The sequence below is a fragment of the Thermobia domestica genome, chromosome 5 (genome assembly GCF_964235325.1).
Source record: "Thermobia domestica chromosome 5, izTheDome1.hap1.1, whole genome shotgun sequence".
Taxonomy (NCBI): Eukaryota; Metazoa; Arthropoda; class Insecta; order Zygentoma; family Lepismatidae; genus Thermobia; species Thermobia domestica.
In genome coordinates this window covers 253,136,543-253,164,360 of record NC_137458.1, presented here as the reverse complement: position 1 = coordinate 253,164,360, position 27,818 = coordinate 253,136,543, and the positions used below count along the sequence as shown (strand labels likewise).

The 27,818-nt window shown below is 36.0% G+C and overlaps 1 protein-coding gene across 1 annotated transcript in view; it reads right to left on the bottom strand.

Annotated features, from left to right (window-relative positions):
* Positions 1-25,041, bottom strand: part of LOC145684821 (endocuticle structural glycoprotein SgAbd-2-like) — a 28,857-nt gene extending 3,816 nt beyond the window's left edge. The window contains exons 1-2 of the mRNA XM_081757189.1: positions 24,948-25,041; positions 19,484-19,620 (exon numbers count right to left, since the gene is read on the bottom strand). Of these exons, the coding sequence (XP_081613315.1) occupies positions 19,484-19,620; positions 24,948-24,959 (149 nt within the window). The 5' untranslated portion in view covers positions 24,960-25,041. The remainder of the gene's footprint in view (positions 1-19,483; positions 19,621-24,947) is intronic.
* Positions 25,042-27,818: the final 2,777 nt, after the last annotated feature.

The window sequence follows — 27,818 nt, the reverse complement described above, 5'->3', positions numbered from 1 at the left end:
TATTTAAAATAGTGATGAATGTTCATAAAAAAAAAAAAAAAAAAAAAAAACTGTATGGTAGTGGAAAGATTCATCTATTCAGTAGTTCGAAAGATTCATCTATTTCTACACCCACGAAAGCAAATCGCAATAGAAACGGTTAATTTAGTGTTAATTATGCATCAATTATTAGGGTCTATAATAATTTTAAGAATTAGTTGTTCCCTGCAAGCTCTGAACTTGCGACTTACACTAGGTATATAGGTTAAAATCGTGACTAATTAAACGTTTTAATTGTTTATACTAAATTTTTAATTTGTTTGCTCAAGTAACTTGCGATTACGCAAAAGTAAACTTGTTAAAAAAAAAATGAAATGAAATCTTTAAGTTTTACGTCCCATGGTTATGCCGGTTAGGCTAAAGGAGACGGTGAGAGATGAGTGAAATGGTGGAATGAAGAAAGTGGGAGGAAACAGGGGAACCCCGAGAAAACCCACAAGCACGGTGTTTGTCCACCACAAAGCCCACACGGCGCGAGCTGGGATCGAACCAGGGATCTCAAGCACCGAAGATGAACGCTCTACCACTGAGCCACCGCACCCCCTAGTAAACTTGTTAAATATTGGCACTGTTCTAAAGGTAAGAAATAACAACTATCTGATCGTACTTAACATGGAATAAATACTTCTGGATTTTATAGGCCTATAAGCAGGGCAGTAACTTGTGGGGGGCAACTGCCTTTACAGGGAAGCTTCCCGCCGTTCGAAGGAAGCCCATTTTATGACCAAATTGTCTTACTCCATATGCGATACGAACATGAAATTATAAATGAAACATCAAACAGGTTCAGTACATTACATAAACAACACAGCACACAAAAGGTAAATAAAACAAAAATGAGCCTTGGGCCAATTTCAATAAAAAATGTCTACTATTAGGGGCACTAGAAATAATATTTGTTCGTATGGTTTTGAGATTTGTCTCCTCAATTAATTTGTCATGTATGGAACGGACCCAGGAGTGTAACTAACTGCCATTCAGACTTTGCCGTGCGGAAGGGTCTACAGACTGCGGGAGCCCGTAAAGAGTAAGAGAAAGATGGAAAGAAGGGGCCTTTTTTCTTATCTTTCTAGGGAGCCCAAAATACGCATATTAATGCTTGCCCCCCAGAAAGAAATCCAATTTAGGTCGCTGCCTATAAGTATAATTACAATCTTATTTACTAATATGCCTCCTGACTTAACCATAAACAGTAAAGAACGGTAACGTTCCGCTTTATCACCACTATACATTCTCACATAGAGACAGGTAGTGAATGTAGCGGAGAGGCGATTGTTAACTATTAGATATTAGCGTCACTCACAGACAGAGAATTTTATATTATAAACAGATATTTGCAATGATGCAGTTGGTGAGACAGTTACATACTAATCAATGCTCTGATGTTTAGACAACCCAACCCATCTAAAATGGGTTACTCAGATAACCTGAGGAGGGTTAAGGCAGGCGGAACGTGATGTTTACGGTATTGGATTAGATTGAATTAGATTTTGTTATATATTGGATTTTATTAGACTGATCTATGTGTAACGTCCGCTTTCAATCTGCGAGGCTGTAAAAGACGGGAAATTAGACTGCTGTCGATCCTCGAAAAATTTATCTCGTCTCTCTCGGAAAACTTTTCGTCTCACATATATACGAGAAGAACATCAATTAGTATTCTTCATATTAATAGCACGATTTACTTTATCAATTTATACTATGGATCATGTAATACTGAAACAGTACTTGAGGTTTAAGAGTGATGAGAACTAGTGTTGCTCACTACATTAGTAAAATTTTTAATCTCGTCTCGCAAATGAGATGAGAAATGCTATGTTTCTCGTCTCGTCTCGTGATATCTCTCGTCTCCAGTATCGTCTCATTTTCGAGACAATAACCGAGACGAGACGAGACGAACGATTTCTCGTCTTAAAGGCAACAGCAATTAAGAATCCAAACCTCAGTTTTGTGTCGAGACAGGTACCTGAACGTTGAACCGAAACCGAGAGTTAGCGCCACTCAGGCACTCTGAGATACATGTCCTACTTTAAAATAATTGTCTTTGGTAATTACGATATTTCAGTCCTAAAAAAAAAAAAAAAAATGGGCTTGTCATTATATACATCTTATCCACATTCACCTCGATACTTTTGTAGAAGCTCCCTTGTGGCTAAGTTGTTTGCGTATGCGCCTTTGGCTTGGGAGGCCCGGGTTCAATTTCCGGTGGAAACTCATGTTGGTTCGGATTCCACTTTAAGCTGCCTCATATAGCCTCGCTGCTGAAAGGGACGCTAAAATAAATATCAAATTAAAATACTTTTGTAGTATATATATATATATATATATATATATATATATATATATATATATATATATATATATATATATATATATATATATATATATATATCGATTTGAATTTATCTCCTGTTTCAATCACCGAAGTTCTTTAGGATGTAAACCTTTTTTTACGTAGAATTCTAATCACGAGAACTTGCATCAGAAATCTAATCCTCCATTTTGAAGACGCGTATGCTAACCATTTATCCACCTGAGATCCCCACAATCAATTCAAGATTGATTTCCTCGCACGCCCTCGGAAAGACATTCTGTTGAACTGGTGCTGGATAGAAATTAAGCGTTCCTTGTCAACATCGAGGCTGTATGATGAGACGTGATCCTGTACGTTAAATTGGAAATCCATCTACCGTAATGCGTTTAAATTTTAACGTCCTCTCTCTGAGAATCAAACCTGGGTCATGTGTTCCAAGGGCACCAGCGCTATCCACTGAACTAGAGGAAAGTTTCTCATTTCTTGCAATATTCAATTTTGCTACTCTGTAACGATTGAAAAATATTTTTCTTTTCAGACAAATGAGCTCTCTCTGTTTGCTAGTTAATTTGCCCTTGATTTTAAAATTCGCATTTCTGCAAGGATTACTTAGCCCATTATTTAATTTATAGTCTTGTATATTAATTGATATTAATTATAATTGCTGTTAATTTGAACAAAATGGTAGACTGTTAATAATTTTAAACTTTATCTTATAATACTATGACGAAAATTGTAATATTATTTCTGGAATATTTAACTTATTTACCTGATAGAACTTCTTAGTACAATGTATATTTAAAGGTATTAAATGCAAGGCATATGTCAAATATAACAGGTAACGCTTGGAAAACTTCCTGCAAACAAGCTTCTTAGGTTTGTGTTTTAAAGTGTTTGTGTACAAATGCCTTATGCTATGCTATGTATGGGGAAAGGTAGATTATGTTACACCCAATAAAAACTATTTGAACTTGTAATACGAATAAAACTTAAATTTTAAAATTTATGTATTAGTCTTTTTGCCCAAGATTTTTTATAATTAGAGCTACACCAGGGTTTGATTCCCACTGGGAGTTCTTGAGCCTTGGATTGTACGTTGAGCTCTAAGTTCTCGACGCTAAAATAAACATTCATCTCTAAATAATGAACTGACACAAGGCTCTATACTAGATTTCGATGCACATAGGAATTGGGGTTATTAGTACTAGCATACGGAAAGATTTAACACCACCTTCAGCCCCAAACACTGGCGCTGTTTTACTATAACTTCAGGAGGGCATTCAGATTTGTCATATATCATTTAACAAGACATAAATGAGGATTTGAATCAGGGGTAAAAGTGGATCTAAATAGGTGGGGGGGACGGTAGGTAGCGGCATGACTTCACGCCAGCCCCCTGCCTATCTTTGCCCATTGTAATTTTTTTAGAAACTGGGGGGACGCCGTATATATTTTTTGGAGGTGGGAGGACGACGTTCCCCCACGTTCCCCTTCATTTTTACTCCTGATTTGAATACAAATGCGTCGACTCAAGCAAACTTCACAGTGGAAGAAGGAGTCTGGGCAAGCGGGGGGCTCCAAGGTCTTTACCCATCTCTTCCGATATCCATTTTAGAGAAGGTTCGTTAACTCCTGATTAAATCAGAACAAGAATAGAACGACGAAAGAAAATAATTTTAAAAAATCCCTATTGTAGTTTAAACCAGTACTGCCGGCACTTACCGATTAAACTTTAACGCTTATTAACTTCCAAATTTCTAACACCACTAAATAAACGCACAACATAACAATGTTAAGTTCGTATTTGATTTTTAACCCCATATTTCATGTTAACCAAAACTAGTTTCTTCTCCTTTAGTTACCTTTTAGGGTAGGCAGGCTTTCAGAAAATTTTGTCCTTGGGGGAAAATCAAAATATAAGAGAAATACACTAGAACATTATCTGTTACCGTAAGGGAAATGCCTGTTACAAGAGACATATAGTGGCAATTTAATTACACGTAGCTTCAGGGACAAGGAAAAAGAAGTTGGCCAAGCCGGGGGAAGAAAAGGAAGTAGTGGCGAATCTAGAAAACTGAGGATGCCAGCCAGAATCCAGGCTACCATAGGTATATCATGAGTTTACTATAAACTTTCAAAAAATATTTAAATAATAGCTTAAATTATTTTTGCCACTCAAAAAACTAGGGTGCCTAGTAACCCCGGTCCCGGCTAGATCCGCCACTGAAAGAAAATATGTCTGAAAGAAACATTGCTTTATGGGGCTTATAGTCCGTCCTGTTCCCTCGACCGTATGACACTGCAAAATGTACTCAGAATCCAAACTATTAAAATCTACTTAAATATTAGGATATTTTGGAAGTAAGAAAAAGAGATAAATGGAGTGAGAACGTATATTTTATGGATACAGTTGTAGTAGACATTGCATAAATTGTCTCATGTTGCGTTAAAAACAGTTAAAGGTTGCATATAGTGATGAAACTTCGTTAAATGAAGGAAAAAAAAAAAAGAAAAAAAACGCAACCGCAAGAAATAGGCAGTGAGAGCCATCTACCGAGACGAGTAAGAAAGAACTAAAGAAGTCAAGGTTACTAGGATGCGTTGAAAGTAAAAGGGAACATAGTTCTTTTTTTTCTTTTCTTTCTTTTCAAGTAGACAGAGTTTAAAAAAAGAGAGAAAAGAAAGAATAGGAGGATTACAGGTGTGAAAGTAAAAGTAGAACATAAGCAGTTGGGAGTATGTTAGAAAGTGAGGATGAGATTTTACAGGCAATTGCGTCATCAGCAAAATATGACTGATTCTTCCGGGATTCTTTTCAAGAAGGACGGAGAAGGTTGAAGGTGCACTCATATATGTGAGGGTGGAGGGCCTTGTAGGTGTAAGAATAACCAAATTAATAGCTTTTTCGTGATTCATTTATTCAGTCTCAAGTATTTTTCTGCTTAGGCAGTGGGCACATACAAAATTACCTCTCAATTATTTTTAACGTTTTCATCCACCATGCTTCTTGATTCGCGGCATCGTGCTAGGAATTAACGGTGTCAGTTACCTGCAACCGCCATTATTTTCTGGCCCATTGTTTTATATTAAGAATTATTTATTTCTGTTTTCTGTTAAGTGAACAGGAATTTGAATGATCTGATTCAGTGGCGGATGTAAAAAGGTAATAATGGAGGGGGTAAACTAGTTTGAAATGTACGTATCTTTTTAGTCCTGTCCTGTTCTATGTTTGTGAACTAGGAGTGTGCTGGATAACTTGCTAATGTTTAACATGTTGAAACATGTCAAGTGCACTTACGGTAAGGTGAACAAACTGGGATAATTTGGTAATCCATTTGGGTATAGCCATTAGTGTGTTGTTACTCATGCCAGGGAGGAGCAAGTATCTAGCTTTTCGAACCACCAGGTTTCTACTTATTTAACCTTATTCCAACTTTAATTTCTGTATTACCCTACAATATTTAGCAGAAACTAGATTAGATGCATCAATTATCTCTTGAATACCATATTTTTCGATGCTTGAATTTCTTGTGGAAGGAAATGGTGTAGTACTTTCCTTGAAAAAGGTGTAGAAGACTGTACAAGAAATCGTTAGTATATATATATATATAGGGTAAAGGTACCGAATATGGAATACTTTTTGTTTCTTCTTTATTTCTTAGAAACGTGTATTCCAGAATAAAAATATTATACATCATAATACTTGTGGTACCTTTGTAAAACAAAATACAGGTATGAAAGTTTGTTCCACATTATTGATTTTGTACAATATTACGAAATTGAAAGAAACTCAATTTCCCATATTAGGCACACCCCGCTCCTAATATGGAACACTACCTGTTCTTAAAATGGAATACTAGAACAAAATATGCGCGTCTGCCTACAGTGCGACATTTGGATAATTCGAGCATGGGCAATGCATTCGATCAATTTATTTGCTTATTTAAGAAATAAATTTATTTATTAGTTCAAGGAAAGGAGCAAAGGTAGTGTTCGAGCCTTTAACTCCGAGATCACATCGGCCCTTAAGGTAAGTCTACGAATCGGAAAGGACTCGATCTAGACCTCAGGAAAAGAACCATCCCGGCATACACCTGATAGGACTGAGGAAAACTAGAAAAACTTTACTCAGGATGGGCGGTCTGATTAGGGATCGTGCCCATGCTCGAATTATCCAAATGTTGCATAATAAATATTATAGCCTAATTATCCAAATGTTGTAGGTATTATAGCCTATATATCATATTTGGTAGGTCTATAAGACAAGTACACAAAAAGTTACATAACATTCTTAAGATAATTAAAAGTTAAAACAGTAGAAATACCAGAATTTTACGTAGTACAAAGATAATTATCGAACTTGACTTGACTTATTCATTATTAGGTCTATGTTTGTAAATTGCTGTAATAGGCTATAATATCTACTTATTTTAACTTTTGGAGTAGCTATAATATCTTTTAACTTGGAATAAGCATGTTTATTAGCTACAACCAATAATAAAAATAATAGAACGAAACACTCGGGGAATCAAACTACGTGCAACAAATAAAGTAAAAAAAAAAAAAAAAAACTATATAAAAGAAAAAGTTCAAACATACTGGATTAGCGTGTCTTATGACGTCTAAATTTTGATTCCAATTTTACTTTGCAGAACAATGGCCACAAACATATTTTTCTCCACCTTTCATGGGAGACATTTCGTAGGATTATCTTTTACAAACTGGGCATTATAACCAATCTCCCTCCCCTGCACTAAGCGACTACAATTTACCACAATGTCCGCTTTCCTCATCATCGTCATCATCAGTAGGATCACTTAAACTGTCACTACTTTCGTTCAAGTTTCTCACTGACTCTTCGGATTAACTATCTAATTTGTAGTAGTGTAAAGTCCTTTTCTTTGGTTGTTTCGATTGGATTTTGTTGCGTGGGGCTTAGAAAGCTAAACATCTTTTTAATTACTTGCAATCATGAGGTAAAGACCCGTTGTGATGAAGTTGAGGCAGCTTCTAAATCGTTTTTGTGCGGAGTACTCGTAAGTATTTTTGCCCACCTGGTTTCCGACTACGTGTGCTGCGATGCTGTGGCTGTAGTTGTGGTGACGGACTCACTACTTCAATCGGTACTGTCGTGCTATTCTTTTCACTTAGCACTGTAGACGACACGGCAGTTGAGACATTTAAACCAATAATTAATCTGTGAAAGTTTTATTCGAATTGGTTCATGCATTCAGGAGTTATCGCGAGACACACAGACACACACAAACAGATACCCATATACAGGGTGTCCATAAAGTCTGGGCAAATAGGGAATTCTAGCAATTTGTTTTTATTTTTCCAGATTGAATGACGACTGACTAAAGAAGAACGAGTCGAGTTGGTACCCTTAATTGGATGAAAAGGATGATCGTATCGCAAAATTGCGCAAGAATTTAACCTTCGACACCCTCATTGTCAACCTATTTGTTTTACTGCCGTCGGGAAATTAATCACCAAATTTAAAGAAACAGGCAGTATGTTGGACAAACTCCGTTCCATGCTATTGCCTTTCTTCTTTGATGAACATATAACTAGTGAGACTTATCTAAACATGATGAGAGACAAACTGATGCCTCAAATTGAGCGTTTGTGTGAGGGCTGCCAGACTGGTTTCAGCAGGATGGGGCCCCTGCCCAATTTGCTGCAACTGTTAGAGATTGGTCGAATGACAATTTCCCTCACTGGATTGGGAGAAGAGGTCATGTAAAGTGGTCCCCTCATTCGCCAGATCTTTCTCTACTTGTTTTCTTTTTCTGAGATATGCTGAAAGAGAAGGTTTATTCGATGAAGATTAGAAATTTAAATCACCTGACAGAACGCATTACCAGTCGGTGTGCTGAAATCGACAGCAATTCAGACCTATTCCATCGAGTTTACATTAATCTTGCAAAGCACATCAAATTATGCAGTGAACAGCACAGAAATGTAGAAAATATTGTTCATTAACATTAAATTAACTAAATTGTGCTTTTCCCCATGTATCCAGACTTTATGGACACCCTGTAGACAGACAACACAAATGCCAAACGTTTTAACTAGGAGACTTCCCTGGTGCTCGGTCTAAAACAATGTCAGGTCTAATATAACTTACAATTCAGTTATTCTTCTTCATTTCTAGTTTACATACGTATGAACCTATTTAGGAATATTCCATATTAGGATCCTGCTAGTATTCCATATTAGGAAAATCGCCATTTTGGATAGTTATCTTCCTACACACGCTTACGTGATTCTCTGTGTACTGAATCTTTATGCCCTTATGTTACACTAAATATGTAATCTAAATATCACAAACTCAACAATAATATATGCCTCTTTGCGTATATTCAGCAGCCTGGAAATGTTCATCCGAAAAACTCAAGTTCTTCAAAAAACTATTCTGCAACGAAAGGAAATGTTATGTTATCGTTCGGCAGCAAACCATTCATGCGCAGACTGAGGGTGTCACTGTGTACAAGTTTACGTAAAGTCTATTCGGTGACAGCACATAGCAGACAAAATAGACTGGTATTTCATATTAGGAACGTATTCCATATATGGCGCACCCACCCTATATATATATATATATATATATATATATATATATATATATATATATATATATATATATATATATATATATATATATATATATATACTATGTAACTATAAGTCAATAATATGACTCTCTATTTAAAAGAAAATAAATAAACGGGACATTTTGCGCAATACTTTCATTTTCAAATGACATTGGACAACTTTCTGAAAATAGGGAAATGAAAAAACGGGACGGCTGATCACTCTAATATAGGGAATGTATCTTTTTACCATTGAATATCACCTTGTCTAACATTTTCAATAGATGCATTCTGATTATTTTGTTATATGCAAAAGTAAAATTGAGGGGGAACGTGGAGGTTTCGTCCCACCACTTCCAGAAAATATCTGTAGCGTCCCTCGTTTTCTTAAAAAAATACAATGGGCAAAGTTAGGGTACGGGGGACAGCGTAATGTCATCTGTTCCACTACCATTTCAGATTCACTTTTACCCCTGGTTATATGGATTAGAGATGTAAACATTAACAAAATCAGACATTCACCGTTTGCAGACTACGCAACGAGACATGGATAGGTGTACGTTAGGATTCCCCTGCCAAGATAGGAAAATAATCATATGGATCAGAAACGTGACAGAAATAACGAACATAACGATGAAACTAAAGTCAATTAAGTAGCAGTGAGTGAACATATCGAAAGAAGAAATTATGACCGATTGGTCAAAAACAATTCTTGACTGGATACCAAGAGGCAAAAAACGGCGTAGGGAATTTCCTCATGCAATCTGTTATGACGAAATCAACAAACGCAGTGGACTAACATGGAAATGAATTGTCCGAGATTGCAGTGATCAGTTGGAGAGACCTTTATCTAGCACAGCATTGGCAATTTTTCAATATGATGATCATGAACCAAATCATGGGAATGAACACTCCTTTGTACTGTTACATTATGTTGTACTTTTTGAAAACACTAACATTACTATTACTGTTATTCGCAATACTAAAAATTATAACAATAAATAAAATATCAAGTTCTAAAATATAATCAGGACCTTAGAAACCAGTTAAAGAAGGATTTTTTTTGGATTGGATTTTTTTTTAAAAAAAAGGGGAATTGAATTAAATGGTGTACTTCAGAGTAAATTTTCATGTGTAATATTCCAAAATATCAACAGAAATGAATTCGCTAAAGATTTGTTGGTGTAAATTAAGTACGCCATATTTTGCAAAATTAAAAAAAAAAGAAAAGAAAAGAAAAGAATACTGCAATGAAAGACATCTTCGTAAGGAACAAATTTTTGCAGACTACTGATCTATATAGTAGTAAAATTGTATTTTGTGTAGGGGTACAATTGTAGGGTTACTAATGTAAAATCATTACAAGTACTATACGACGGTTAACTTAGATATGTGCACATGAAAGAGGACTGCATTAAATAATATGTTCTGACGTCGTAGTATTTCTACACAGTATACAAAAGCTGCATTTTGTTTTATATCTCTACTAGTGTGAAACGTATGGGAACTCATGTCACTGCGAAGCCTCACTTTAAGTACTTATGAATGCAATACTCACCCACTGACTTATCCTGCACTAAAATATTCTACTAATATAACGTAATATACTCTACGTAACAAACTACGATCCTAACGATAAAGCTGTCTGACAGGTAAGATGTCTAGTAACATGAAGAACAGTGTGTTTTCACTACCTTAGCCTAGTTTACCCGCATAATCACCGTTACTGACGAGCCTGCTCTGCTCTTTACAGACGCACCTCCATGATACTACGCGCCCACCAGCTTCGCCCTCCCACGACTCTGTTAAATAGCATTCATGCTTTAGCACCAGGACCGGATTCAGGATTGTCTGAGGGGGGTGCACCAGTGACTACCAAAATAACCAATTACACTGAAACTCTTCACAGTGACATGTGACAATGTTCTTTATCCCTGACAATGTTGATGCATAGAACTGAGAAAATTATTTTATAGAGGGACAGGGTCACAAGTGTTATGCAGGAAAAAAAAATGTTATTCTCTTCTCCTGGCTTCTGTTTTCTTCTTTACTTGCCACCAGTGGCGTAGCAGCTGCCCCGCAACCCCCGCAGTGCGGGGGGGCCCCGAGGTAAAGGGGGCCCCTAAGTCTTGCGATGAATAAAGATTTAAAGAAGTAGAACCTCAACCTTACTTCTGTCGGCTTTACAACTGGAGCCCCTTTTCTATACTTTGCGGGGGGGCGCAAAAGTGTGCTACGCCACTGCTTGCCATTGTTTTGCCTCGTGAGTCTTTTTCCTTCAACCTTTTGAAAATCGACTTAAACTATTGTTTATGCAAAGCTTTTGCATTGTTTTTGTTCTTTTAAGCCCCAAACGGAAACATGATGGCAGAAAGTTTCGGAAGGTGTTGGTATTTTCACTGGTAGCTTCTCTTTTTAGATAGTGTATATTTACAACAAAGGGGTGCACCTTTGTACCCCTCCCCCTAGATACGACCATGCCTAGCACCTTTTGTTTTTTATTTGTTCATCTCCAAACGATGTATCTATACGCAAATCGTGAAAGTATACCTATTTTTCAACAATTATTTTTTGGTTTCCACCTTCAGCTTCATCTATGCTTAGTGTGGCATTGTCGTTCGCAAAATGTAGCGCAAATATTTTGGAGGACAATTCTTTCGAGTGGTACCTAAAGTTAACCTGCAGGTGGTTTGTTGCCATTAATAAAGCATGGTTCTGGTTCTGTTAGAACATTGTATATTTACAGTGGCGGATCCAGGATATGATCAAGGGAGGGGCTAAACCATAATCGCCGTTTCATCCAGTGTAAAGCAGAATTGAAGTCCATTTTATTTAGTGTAAACCTGAGGGTTAAGGGGGCTATTAGCCCCTTAGCCCCCCCTTGGATCCACCCTTGTATATTTATGTAGTACTTTATAGGAAAATAAACAGTTTTAACTAGCATATTGTATATATGGTTTTCTGTCTTCTTCTATTGTGACACATAGACTCCTAACAGGGGCGGATTTAGAAGGTAAAAACTGGAGGGGCAGCGAGAATCCAGACTGTGACAGGCATATCTAGAGTTTACTATAAAGTTTCAAAAATATAGCTATAAATAATAGCTTTAATTTTTTGGCTCTTAAAAAACTGGGAGACTTAGCCTCCGGGGCCGGGATAGGTCCGCCACTGACACCTAACAATGATCGTCTTCTAACAGTGACACAAATACTTCAACCAATAATGGTGATACATGTATTCCTAAGATACGTACGTAATACCATATATATAGACAATAATAAGGAAATTATACATTTTATAGAATTAAAATATAGATGACACTGAGTAATGAGAACTGCACAAAAACGACTAGTAATAAATTCTTATCTTGCACCTATAAACTTAAAATTCCTTTAATCTAGAAAATTGAGTTCCTTCACTAGTTTTGAAAAGTATGTTTACAGCATCTGAAATTATAATTATTCCTTACAACTATACAAAAATTCCCGCTTTGCAAAGACAAGCAGTATGAAATGTCTAGAGCCTCGGATATGCCGGTAAATCAGCTTACCATTCATCAAATGTCATAATTGATAACCACTTTTTGAAGAACAGTCAGGAGTTCTTTTGCAGGGCATCTGACTGACTTTTCGTAACATTCTAAAGACATAACGAGTTTCCGTAGCCATTGAACATCAATCCGGCGAATTTTTCACTCCATATTTTTTATTGAAAATTCTGCACTATTATTATTGCATTTATGCTCACGCTGTAATATAATAATATTTCACTTTCTACATGTATTCGTTTATTCATTTAACTAAAAATCTTTATTCTTACTTACACCATTCACGATGCATAACAGAACAGATTTCATAGCAATTGCGATAAAGAAATCGCATAATCCTCATCTGGTCGGAGTTGCATGTTATTTAAGTGGCGAAGTTCCAAATAGGCAAATAAATTCTACAATATCATTAGCGTTGAACGAAAAAAAAAATATTGTCTAATGATTAGCCAGCAATTGGTACATCTCGTTGAACTGCACAAAATGGTATGGGTGAATGGTTGAACTGCACAAAATGGTGTGAGTGAATGGTTGAACTGTACAAAATGACATGAATAAATGGTTGAACTGAAACAAAATGGTATGGGTGAATGGCAATCCTAGTGCATAGTTTTCGAACATACGGTGACAAAAATGATTTTTTTTGTTTGACTCTAATAACTGATGCTGTATGATAGTATACTAAAATGGAATTGATATTTAACTGAACCCTTATCAAGGGTTTTTGTTATGACTGACAGAATGATAGTCCAACAGTGTGGTTAATGAAACATAGGCTAAAAATATGATTAACTCTTAAAGCTTATTTTTGTTTAATTTAATGCTGTCCAAGCCGACATAGAAAAGGGTGCCCTATAAAGAACGGAACTTATGAAATGCCAGCCATTTCTGTTGGCACCACTGAACGTTACACAATTTTCATCTGCCTTTGTGGTTAGTAGTCACGGATCACCGAATAACGCATGATCGTCATCTGTTTTCTGTACGAATAGAAACGGAACGCTCTCACAATTTATAATTAGTTTTTACTATAAGCTCCACTCCATTGTACCCGTACAGAAAACAGATGACGATCATGCGTTATTCGATGCTCCGTGACTACTAACCACAAAGACCAACAGATGAAAATCGTAAATCGTTCAGTAGTGCCAACTTATTATACTAATAGGACAGAAATGGTGGACATTTCAAAAGTTGAGTTCTCTATGGGTCACCCTTTTAGAAATGGATAATTTACACTGAGTTGAACAGAATTGTATTCTTAAGGGTAACTGCTCATGAATATGATTGTTCAAAATCAAGAGGAATATATATATATTTTGTAGCGCTAGAAAGTAATAGTTTTTATTTCTACTTGAACGGATGTTTATTGATTTATGCACAGTATGTATTAAAATAATACACTATCAAGCAGCAGATTTTGTATCTATTGTTGTTTATTTTCTCATCGTGTGGACTTTGTGGTGGACAAACACCGTGCTCGTGGGTTTTTTCGGGGTTCTCCCGTTTCCTCCCACTTTCTTTATTCCACCATTTCACTCATTTCTCATTATCACCGTCTCCTTAAGTCTAACCGGCATAGCCGAGGGACGTTAAACTTACAGATTTCAGTTTTTTTATTTTCTCTTCTATTAACGAGAGTTTTAGTGACACATATAGACGTCCGTAACAGTGCTACACATCCTTTTAATAGACAAGCACATGCTACTTGTGAACGTACAAAAAACAAATAAATAACTAAATAAATAAATAAAATAAATAAATACTGCTAATCTTGCTACCAAGTGCACGTATCTGTATAACGAGATAATGTGATAAGAGTGGACCTGAATTTATATGCGGCAGTGACAACTTTGTGAGTTGTAGACACTGACAGGTCTAGATGAATCATTTGGAGGGTGCGGATGGTCTCTTGGAAGACGAACGTAAGCTCGAAATGCAGAGTTTTACATTCAAACAGAATAACGTTGTGAAGTATTATATAAGACGAGTATATTATAATGTACGTGGCAGAAACACGGACAATACGCAAAAGCGATTTAAAGAAAGAAAAAAAGCAATGGAAGTTTCGGAAATGTGGATGTGAAGAAGAATAGAGAAAATAGCAGTGTCTGAAAATGTTAAGGAAGAAAAGAACAATTTTAGATATCATTGAAAAGAGGAATAGAGACGTGCTAGAGGGAATGAGGGCAGGAAAAAGGTGAAGTAGACAAAACAGAAAATGAAATGAAATCTTTAAATTTTACCTCCTATGGTTATGCCGGCTAGGCTAAAGAAGACGGTGATGATGAGAAATAAATAAAATGGTGGAATGTAGAAAGTGGAAGGAAACGGGAGAACCCCGAGGAAACCCACGCCTACGGTGTCTACCACAAAGCCCACTTGGCGCACGCTGGGATCGAACCAAGGACTCCATGTACCGGAGATCCACTGAGCCATCGCGGCCCTAGTCAAAACAGAAATATCGTATGTGAAGAAAAAATATTATCTGAAGATCGTGGAGCATGGAAGCTTTTCAGTACTGGAAAGTGACCTGCCAATACTGGCAGCATACCTATGATAATGATAAGTACTACTTTTCCACAAATAAGATAATAAATTATTTTTGTTGTAGTTTTTCTGTATACTATGTGCAATTGTAATTAACTATAACGTATTGTTAATTTCTTACATAATTCACTATATTCAAAGTAGGCAAAGAAAAACACGGAACAGTTCTTACCCGTTTCTGTTTATAGTAGGGTTTAATTCTGCCTTATCGAAAAGAAAATCGAAAAAGTATACAAACTGTAATTTTAAAAAGATTAGGATATCATTTATTCACTTCGAGCATTTAATACATGAATATTATATTAAGTATTGGTAAAGCGTATTTAAATGATAGAGGTACATGACAGTTGAAGCTTTATAACGACCCCTTCAACGTCTGTATCATTTGTAGAAATCACTACTAGTTAGTACTAGTTTCGAGGGGACATGTGGGTTTGTGTGTTGCAAAACCGACTTAGCTTACCGGTTAGGAAAAAAAAAAAGAGTGGCCTTCGGAAGAGGAGGACGTAACCACAGCCATTTCCGTGGATCCGTCACTGACTATAGATGAGAATAATAAATGTTCCTCCGAGCTCCCACGAAAGGTGGATTACAGTACTACACTACAAGACCTAGCCTAGGGTATTGGTGGTCTAAGGTTGGGTTGAGTTGAGTTGAGTTTAACGTCCCGTTCAGCAGCGAGGCTATGCGAGACGTAGAATCCGAACCACATGAGCTCTCGCCGGGAATCGAACCCGGGCCTCCCGTGCCAAATACGCGTACGCTAACTGTTTAGCCACGAAGAAGCTCTGGTGGTCTAAAAGGCTTCTTGCAGTGATCCATGCCCCTTTCAAAAATTAAGATTAAAACCCCAGATAAATGACTTAATTAATTAATTAATTTACGTAAGTGTTTGGCAATACCCATTAAACATGAAAACCCAATTAAATTAAAAGAATTAAATGTATATTTTAATAAATAAATACAACCAATACTTACAGACGCTAATGAAGAAAATATATCTTTCTATCGATATCAATGGGAAACTTGATAACACTTTTTCTTGACCAGCTAGTCATTGTCGGTATTAATATTAGAAGCATAGAGTAAGGATAAGTATAAGAGGTTTCAACTGCTCTTCAAGCTGAAATTAAATTACGTGAGTGGAGACTGTGGCGCCGTCACTCAAAGTAGTTGGGTACCACGAACTACTAAAAGCAAGAACGAATCAAATCATTCAGAGCGAGTTACTCTGATAGAATTAGCCAATGATACAATTTGCTACTGCCAGTAGCAGATGATGCAGTTAGTTACGACTCTAGCCGGCAGTATCGCTGATATCACTTTCGTTGCATTATGGGAAAGATTTAAACTTCAATTGGGTATATACGGAGTGGTGCATCCGGGTGATCAGTGATTAGAAGTGCCTAAACGCAGAGTATTCCGGAGACGTTCATCTGGACTCTTGATTTCTTGTCTTGGACGTTAATTGTTGTATTAAAGAGACTAATTGTTTACATACCCACATAGCACGCTACGTCCCTAGGATGTCCCATTTTGATCCCAATCATCCCATTCGGTTCCCGGGATTATCGGGACAATGAGAAGACATCCCATGGACGTCCTGAAGGATTCCCATGTAGGATGTCCACGGGACGTCCCAGATGGGCCTGCAGGTCCAAGGGAAAACCAATAGACATCCCTTCGTGGTCCCGTTGTATATCCCATATCCCGGGATATTAGCGAACATCTGGATCTCCCGCGGAAATCCTGTGGATGTCCCGGGAGCACATTCGGATAATCCTGGGATGTCCCGTCGTCCGTTGCGGGCTCAGTCTCGGACATCCCGTGGACGTACTTGTGCTATGTGGGTAATTATCTGCTTTCTAATAAAATACACGTTTTCAAATATACCAGTGAAGACTGGAACACAAGTTCATAAATGTAATCTTTTAAAGACGTAAGCACACTAAAATTTTTTTTCTTAAAGAAATTCAATCGAAAGACTGATTGTTACAAAAATCACTAAATATTTCTACAAATTCACTTACAAGTTAGAAACACGGCTAGTTTGATGCGTTATGAAGGGACGAAAAGTTAAACTCAGCAAGATGTTCAAAATGGGTTGAATTTCTTTTCTTGTGAGTACTGACTCCAGATGTTTGTGGTTGGACATAACCAACGGCCCCGATTTCTTTGTTACTTTTTTTTTGGGGGGGGAATTCACAAATATACATACAACAATACATATAACAATAGAAAATACATATTCTTAAACATACATGGGGCCTACATGAGCTTGGGGGGGGGCACGAGCCTTCGGCCTCCCCAGGATCGGTGCCCTTGGGCACAACAGCTTTATGATCAGGCATATATTTAGATTATTCATGTGCTACGAGATGTTAGTCACAAAATCTGTCAACCAGTTCGGATCATTGAACTTCCGAATGGACTTCTCCTTACTTCTCCTAAACTAATGTATTTCGATCCATAAATCAGACTTATTTAAAAACCATCCATCTCCTCAGCCAATTCACATCTCTATAACCGTAGTATCGCTACAAAATATCTCACCATTGCCAAGGAAAAGATAGTTGTGCAGTATCTTTCTCGTCTGTGATCTCATCTAAAGATAATTAATATTACGTAAATTCGGATGACCTTTTTCTTTAACGTTCTTTTAATATCAATGGCAGGTTCTTCAACTCTTTGTGTAGCAGGTTCTTTAGACAAACTCAGTTTTCTGAACACTATTATTTGGATACAGAATTCCTCCCAGCAGAGATAAGATTCTTTCACGAATTCGCCCTCAACGAAACTTTCGATTTTTGAGTTTAAAAACTATTAAATAATTCACTCCAGTCTCAGTTCCTGATATTTATGACAAACCTTATTCAAATTTTAAGTCCCTTTGTCCATATGAAGCTACTCTTAAAAGTGATGAAAATTGGATGCATGTTTTGTCTCGTAGTCTTTCCATATTGCACAGTATTATTTTGAGAGTGACACTCACTCATGAAGAATAAAACACACAAGCTTAGCATTAAGGTGGATCACTAGATGTTGTCGATGCTATGCTAAACACTGCTTGAATAGTGCGGTGTTGCCAGGTAGTGTCAAGTGTTTGCTGGTGCCAGATAATAAAGGAAGTAATCATGGAATTCTGCTTGGATACTTACTGGAGAAATTAGTTTTCGACCCTTACCGCAATTTATACCTAAGTTCCATTTCTCGGACTACAAAGCTAGAATACAAGAATTAAACGTACAAATCTGGCAACAACGCATTATGGCGTTCTGCGCAAGTTTCTTCTCAAAATCTATTTCCTTAAATGTAAATTAATATTTAAATAAAATGTGAACCTTAACACGAAAAATGATCAAACAATATATTTATTTCGTAATAAGATCGTTACTTTGAAGTACTTTACACATTCAAATAAACATTTCTTAAAATTGAGCACTTCTAATAGTAAGATCTAACAGCAAGTGCCATCTTGTGTGCACACTGTAAAACGAATAAAATATTTTCATTTATTTGTTACCTTTTTCGAAATTAGAAGACGGGACAGATTGAATCAGTGTCTTGGGACGTAGCTGAAACATAACTTTATCATATAGTGCAATATTTATAATGTGTAACGTTTTATAGCGCCACAAAAGTGCATAGATTTGAGATTAGAAAGAAGATTGAATATATTCATGGAATGCTTAATTGATTGTAGGAAACCGTATCTCACTATTTATTACCGCATTAACTCTACAGTGATCCACGCTAAAGCCGGAAGTAGTTGATTCCTGTCAGTGGCGTATTTACGATTTTATTTCGGGGAGGGCTTTGCTAACTTTCGGGAGGGGGGCTTTGCATGAAAATGTGAAAATTCTGCAAGATATTTCACATACTTTACTATAGTAAGTAAGATTACGGGGGGGGGGCTTAAGCCCGGAAGCCCCCTTTCTAAATACGCCACTGATTTCTGTCACTTTTGGTTTGAATAGAGGGTAGGTGTACCCCTAGCGGTGGCTCGTGAGATTTGCATCGGTAAAAATTAAGGTTCTGTTGCTACAAGTTGAGGGAAGAAAGCTTCATGTAGGTTCCGATATCTGTATACAAGAACTTAAACATTAAATAAACTTTCTTTTTTTAGTTTGTACGGATAAAATTTAAAATTTTACTGATGTGACCTCCCTCAAGACTCGCCACTGTCCTTAACAAAATTCGGGATGTGATCTTTCTACTAACAAATATTTTTGTTACTCTGTACAAGTATATTTCTTCGTACAAACATGATATGTTTCATTTTGTTACGGCAGGCCTAAAGAAAACCTGAGCTGATGAATTATTAATATATTGTCTTTTGTTTCTACCACGCGATCTAATTAATGGATGTATAGTTGATATATGCGTTGAACACATACATAATGATTATAATAAAAGTACATATAATTATTTTGTTACCTAGATTTGTAGCTTCCATCAGGGCCTAATTTTCTTTCCTGCCTAATTATAGGGATAGGCGTCGGATATTGATCAATCGGCCTTAGGGAGTCTTGGCATTGAGAAAGTCCAACAAGGCCTAAAACAAGAATTAATCCCTGAAAAAGATAATAAAAATGCATAAATAAATGTAATTAAATATACAACAATCTTTCAACCAAAAGTAATGTTAGTGCAAAAGACTTTCAAAAGCTTCTAAAGGATTTACATTAAATTAATTTTATTTGTAAGATATTTCGGAAACTACTTATATTTCTCAATTGACTAATCTGTCTTACATACCTTACCTTCTATCTATCTTCACTATAACACAACACTGAATGTTTATAGTACGGAAGAGACACCGCCCTTCTATATATTGCTTCCATAATCATTTAATAATCATTTAATTGTTATTAGCAATTTTGAACATTAGTGTCATCAGTGGCAAATGTTGTTTAACTTTGATATGTAAGGCCCAAATAATACTTAGCATTCTATCTAGAAGACGATCTCAAATACAGTAAAACTTCAGATATTTAAATATTCAATTAATTGGTACCAGGGGCGTCATTTAGGGGGGCAGGAGGGGGCAATTGCCCCCCTAGAGTTTGAGTAACACATATACTTTAATCAATTGTATACTAATATACTAGTACAAAACATGAAAGTCTTATGTCGGTGGTGCTCTTGCCCTCCCCAAGCGAAGTCTGAAATGACGCCCCTGATTGGTACACTTATTCTTCAAGTGGAAAAAGCAACTCATTTAGAGGCCATAATCTTAATTTGCGTTCAGCTCTGGAAGCTCTCATCGCAGTGACCCCAATTGTCCAATCGTTCTTAAGCAATTACTAGGCACTGCCTGATGTTTAAGACCTCACACATATAAAGCAGTTTTCTTCAACCTATCCTCATGTATGGACAACGAGCATGCATTTTTGGCTAGTGAATTCTATTAGGGAAACTAAAAATACGAAAAGGATCGATTGTTTAAATTGCTGCGCGATTATTTTTGTTTTCATTTTTCAGTTACTGTGCATACTTATTTTAGATACTGGCAGTCTGTTCTCAAATTGTGCTAACTTACTATTAATTGAAACGCTATGCAACCAGATTTCTTGCTAACTCAATGTTTACAATCTTTCATTAAATTTACAACTTTTATTCTTAATAATTTAGAAATAATCATATGTTATATATTCAGTATCCATCAGTGTTTCCAAATATAGGAATGAGAACTACTACAACTGGCCGAAAGGAAGTCTGAAAGTACTAAGTTTAATGTTGTAATAAGTAAGATGATTAGAAACGTTGCATCAAGATTTTGTTTGCACTAAGATTAATCTTCAATATTTTGTTCAATGGTCATAGTATTATTCTATTTTGTACTACTTATACATGTTTAAATGATCTATTATCGACTAAATTTTTGGATGACTGAAGGTAAAATTCTCCTCAGCACCAAAACTATATGAGGCGCCGATTTCTCTGTAAATTTGGGGAGGGAGCATTCAAATGCAGAAAGCATATATGAGTATTTTAAGACAAATTGCATTCAAATTATGCGAAATATAGTAAATTTACAAATACAATGAGGGAGCCACATGAGCTTTGGGGGGGGATCACCCTCGGCCCCCCAGGATCGACTCCCTTGGAGGCAGGACCTGTTGTTTAAAATAAAAAACGAACCACAAGTCGGTTTCATATCCCAGGCACTATTCACAACAAGAAACGAACACGAGACACAGACACAGAAAGTAGCCTCGTTAGTCACACGACCACGAAGAAATTCGTTAACCTAATAATAGGTTTTCATAAAATAATGAAGGTATTCTTTATATATATATATATTCTTTATTATATATATATATATATATATATATATATATATATATATATATATATATATATATATATATATATATATATATATATATATATATATATAATAAAATAACTAATAGTTGTAATGAAAAGTGTTGAAGAACTAATTTGTAGTAACCTTATTGTAAATATTTCTGTAAAGTTAAAATCAACAAAAATGTAAATTCTTATACAGTACTTAACCACAGTTCTAAAATTACTATATACTGAAACATGAAACGATTTGTTTCCTGTTGAAAGCTGGTCATAAATTACTCACTTATTTTGTTTCCTCTTAAAAGTATACGCAAAATTATTAAACGTAGATAAAGTGATTAAATAACTTAGTCAATCGCCACGAAATCTCATTATAATAAGTATTATTATAATCTTCAAATTTTCATTTTAGTTTCGCTTGCCTATCTCCTGAAAGGCAGAAATGTGTTTTAGGAATACATGATGGCACATGCTATATTCTTACAGCTAATTATTAATTTAAGAGGAAATTATGTCACTGTGGCTTGGTGGGTCGGTGGTACAGTATTCAACTCTCATGTGAAGGATCTCTGACTCCATTGTTGTTGTTTTCTCGAGGTTCTCCCATTTTCTTCCACATTCTCATCCCACCATTTTAAAATCATATTCATTCACTTTTATTAAACATCCGTATCTTTTACGCTACAGGGTACGAGCATTATAAATAAATCTGAAAGATTTTCGGTTGACAAAGGTCATAATATCCTCAATCACCTTGAAGTGTTTTCTTGGTTCTCTTCACTCTTCTTCAGCCCCCTCGACTTCTATAGGAGACATTACCATAGTAGAAGACATTTTTGACTCACTTAGTCTCAATGTCGCCTACAGGAGACATAGACCCCCGACACTGGTAACACTGTAAGAACTGCAAAACTACACAACGCAAACATTGCAAGAACAAGCATGCGCGCCAAGGCTATGGATGGAAACAAATACAGAAATACATGTAATTCTTACAAAAAAAATGCTGAGGACCGAAGAGGATATCTTAGCTTTTATTATTATAACCTTGAACATTTTCACTTTTGGGATTTTCTTCGGTATCTTGTGATAGGCACAAGAGTCCTTTAGGTGTATGCATACAAATGGTGCAGAGCACTAAGGTCTATACCGCATGGTTTTACCTAATGTATTAATACTTCTTCTTATTTCTATGTTTTCACAATTATGTATCTTTAAGAGTAGTATTTTACTTTTAAAGTAATTCACGTAGTAGGAGCCTAACTGTTGGGTAAGTATCATGTATCGATTATTCTGTCCAAATACTCTATTGGGTTCAATGTTTTTGACTAATATCATGTGCAGAAGGGTTCAACTCCCATAGTGTAGGAGTGTTAGTTTCCATATTTCTAATGAACATAATATTACAATTTGAGATTTGAACAAACAGAAGGAATTAAGTCGGGATAGGTTGAGTGATCCTGTAATCCAAGTACGGTATCTTTTGAAGAAGAGATGTTGTGGTGGGGAATGATGATATATATACAGGGCCGGATTTAGGGGGGGTGCAAAGGTGCACGTGCACCCCCTTAGTTGTAAATATACACTACCTAAAGTGAGAAACTAGTAGTGAGTTTTGCAAAATCAATAGTTTCAATCAATTTTCTGAAGGTTGAATGAAAAGGATTCATCGAGAGCAGACAGTTAGCATTTCCAGGGCAATTCCTCATTCACACCATAGATACCTATATACTGCCAGTTATTTAATTCAAATGTACTGGCAGTTATTTAATTCAAATGCACTGGCAGTTATTTAATTCAAATGTACTGACAGTTATTTAGGGCACCCCCTCAGAAAATCCTGGATCCGGCCCTGTATATATATATATATATATAGGGTGTTACAAAAATGTATCACCATATTTTGGGAACAGATTCCTCACATCAAAATGAGAAAAAAAGTTCATATGGATCTGTGCTCAAAAGTGGACATTTCGGAAAACGTGAGACTAGTGAACTTTAAAAGTTCATAGCTCCACTCCTATGGGATCTATCGCAGACGCGTCAACACATCATTGAGGAACTAGTATGTGAACTATTCAAATATCCATGTTTAATATTACTCCAATACTTCCACACCAACATTTAAAGAGGTAGATGGAGAGTGAACAAGTAATCCCAAAAAGCCTCTCCAAAAATGATTATGTAAGTACCGGAGTTTCTGAAAGATGGATATTTGGATAGTTCACATACTAATTCCTCAGTGATGTCTTGACCCGACTACGATCGGTCCTATATTAGTGAAACCATGGACCTTTAAATTCATTTTCTCACGTTTTCGGCATCCTGTAACTACAAAACTATGCACTTCCTACCATAGGTTCATATGAACTTTTTTTTTTTCCTAATTTGATGTCAGAAAGCTACTCCCAAAATATTGTAACAAATTTTTGTAACATGCTATATATTCGTATGTGGTGAGGATTGACCTTATATATGGTGGCTTACTGACCAGTCAACAGCACTGAATTCAAGTTCAACTTCTGGTAGTAGTTAAGAGCCTACATTCCTGTTCATCATTGCCTTCATGTTGCATCAGGACGCAAAACACAGAAAAATCAAAATTTATCGAACGAAATAAGGACAATATATACATATCGTACACTGAAGAGCTACAACTTTGTGGTGGACAAACACCGTGTGCATTGGTTTCCTCGGGGTTTTCCCGTTTCCTCCCATTTCCTTCATTCCACCATTTAGTCCATTTCTCATCATCACTGTCTCCTTTAGCCTAGCCGGCATAACCGCGAGACGTAAAACTCAAATATTTCATTTATTTTATTTATTTATTTATTTATTTTAGCAAAGAGCTACGATATAATCGGTTCTCACTTACGGGAGATATTTACTTAAATAATTTTCAACAATTCCTTGTGTGTGCCGTATTTATGGTTAAACCGCTATACTCTGCGGGGTAAAAGAAACGGATGACTAATGAAAAAGAATGGTAGTGAAGAAATAGGGAGAATATTAACGTAGGAACCAAACTACTTGAACTAACAACCCTTGTGGGCCTGAGAACCTTCAGCGCCATCTGTTAGCGACTAACTGAACTACATCCAGCCTCGCGACTAATACGTATTGAGCACTCTGAGTCTACCTGTCCCTAAACACGAGCACGGGGACCTTTCTAGACCTAGTGACAATGATTTCTTTTATTAACGTGACTCCACAGTTTGCCTCACGACACAGATAATTGGGAATTACCGTTCGGGAATCGAACCGTGAACCACACCGCCATGAGTCCAACCACTTGACTCCGGTGTCCCCTATGATAATGTAAAAGGGTAAAGAACACCATTTACACCCAAGATGTCAAACACCAAAAATAAAGTTGGGCAACGGACCCCCTCACACTATCGATGATTGTTCTAACCCGAACCACCGTGTCCACCCCACTTTTACAGCCATTTTGACAGTATTACAAGTTCACTCTATAGCATTTGCACATTACGAAATGTTAATGCGTAATGAAAAAGACGGAAATCTGATTTTTTAGTGTTAAAAAATACGTAATCAATTGTTTCTGGCTAAAGATAATACTCACTAGATTCTTCATTGTTCCTATAGCTAGAGAAAATATCTTCCTGGTATATAAATGTCCGTATAAACGGTGCTCTCGCACTTTAGAGAAAGGTGGATTATTTGAGAATGCAACGCCTATCTTCACTAGGCGTCTATATATATCCATGTAACCATATTCACAAGTAACATACGCCGTTCTAAAAGTATGCTACAAGGAGTGGGGGTAGGAGTAGACATCTTCGTGTGGCCTCTTTTTTTTCACCTAGATATTTTTCTTGTTCTTTTTTAATTGTAAAAAAAGAAAAAAGAACACGCCCGGCTATCTGTTATGAAATATTGGTCGTATTTTCTTCAACAGACTCTTCCTGACCGCAAGTTTGTAACGTAAGCATAAAAGAGGGATGCAATGTAACGTCTGCAAATCATGTATTGATTTTTTATCGCTTCCTATATTAATATTTTTTTTCACACTCACTTTCGGTGACTCTTCATTTTCGTTTTGTGTAATGTGCTAATATGTGATGACAATAACATCTCTATATATTCACTGCACCGCAGCCATTAGACTAATTTACACATTACTCAATGCTGGATATTTCAAATATTTGTTTACCAAGGGAATGCGGCACAAACACCACTCTCACACACATGCATATGTGTATTACATGTTTCTATACACACAAACAAACCGTAAACACATGTCTCTGTTTAAATGTGCATAATATCTGTGTATACACTTACATTCACTAGCCAGTACCTATGGATGAAATGGCACGAAATGTGTGACTTTGTAGTCACGAATTCATAATGACTTTCTTAGCTAAGAAATAAATGATAAAAAGAAAATGATTATTCTCGGAGTATAAGTAAAAGCTAAGAAATAGCTTATGTCTTTTTTTTTTTCAAGTACTTTGGCTGGAACAATAGATGAAAAGTAGCTGGTAATTCTCATCACTTCCTGAATTCCAAACCATTCACCTATCATCATCATCATTATTATCATCTTGATGCAATGCATACGTTCATTCACAACTTTCCAGAGAGACAGAGATGCAATCTTTTGTTTCATTTTAAACATCAAGAAAGAACAACTGAAAACATTAGAATAGCAAATTTATTCCCTAGAATGTCAGTCGGCATTTTATTCAAACCTTATTGTCACGAATTATCTTGCTAAGGTTTCGATCGTGAAAGTTCGAGTGCATGTGTCAGAGAGTTTTCTACTTCCGATACTTTGAAAGAAATCGTCTTTACAGAACTTTTGTTCCACTATTACAATTCAATTTGTATTAATGGAAAAACAATTTGTGTGTCAATTAGAAAATTAGCAAATAATAAATAGACCATATTATTTGATCGGTTCATTCTAACATGAAAAGATCCATAGAAATTTAGTAATGTCGCCTTGAAATTCACACTACGGTTAATCCTAGTTTTGAAGTTACATTTTCTTATTTCACAATTACTATTAAGTATTCTGCCCTTCTGCAGGTCCTGGGACTAATGAGTTTTTTTGTTTTTAATCTATTTTAGATTTGGGCCTGGAAATATTTTTTCCACATTTCTTGATCTTCAGCTTCCTCTTTTAACTCCCAATATTTCCTTCTACTTTTAACATCATCGATCAATTGTGATCTTCTTTTTTCTATTTCTTGATTTCCTTTCATCTTTCTTTCAATGGCGGTATGAAGTAAACAATTTCTTCCCGAGATGTGTCCAATCCAATTTTCCTTCCTACGAATGATGCTGGATAAAAGCGTTCACTTCTCTCGTATTAGTTTTAAACACCTTCGTATATTACTCTCTAAGCCCATTTCATCTTCTTCATCTTTCGCTAAAACCAACATCACATTTTGAAACTCTCTAAATATTCCAATAAAATTGCCTAATTTCGCAATATTATATTCTTGTTATTGGTTTTGGGATATATGTTAGTTTAATATATTTAATCCAATTAATAATAAATTTATCACATGTGTAGAGTTGTTAAACGACCCGACTTATCTGGAAAAATTCCGGTTCTTCCGTCATCCCAAAAATAGACCAAAAGTCCAAATTTCCTAATTATCTTTATCACATAAGTTAATATCATTCGTGAAAATTTTAAAAACTGTCGCTTTAATTAATTAATCACCATTTAAACAAGCAGATGCCAAATTAAAGTGTAGATATATTACAACAGTTTTTAGTACCTCACAAGACATAATACATATATCAATTTTATCATATTTTCCACATAATTTGTTACAGACAGAACATTTTCTTCAGAAAGATTGCTTCAGCATTATGTTTGTTCTAGCGTTTATTTTTTGCAATAGAATAGACCTGTATTATTGGTTCTACTTCTAACTGAAGGAAAATGAGTGTTGCAATATTGGTGAAGTTCTGTCATTAAAATCCATAAGTAACCTTTTCGATGTGTTAATTTAACGTTAAATTCGAGTCAAATGTAACAACTGGATCTTTAACTTGTATTATCGTCTGTCTGTAAGTCTGTTTATAGGAGCGGGGAAAGTCGGATAACACCGGGTAGGTGGATAAAACCTAAAATGGGTTTTCGGGCTACATTGGTGCCACTATCTGTAGGCCAACGCATAGAATTAGTTGCAAATAGCCGCCATGTCATTCTTAGTTTAAGAGAAAGCTAAGTAAGTGGCTCCTTTGTTGTTGGCGATGTGTTGAAGAATTTGGGTAGAAAAGTTTTAATTTGTCTCCCATCGATAATATACTGCTGTTCGTAACCACTGTAACATTGACTTATGTAAGTATACAACATATAATAATAACTCTTCGTGCTGTTATTTCATGTTTTGAATCAAGATTTTTGTGCTCTTTGAGAGATGCTAGGCCTGTAGTTCTGAATAATGGCGTAGTCGGATAAAACCGGGACATC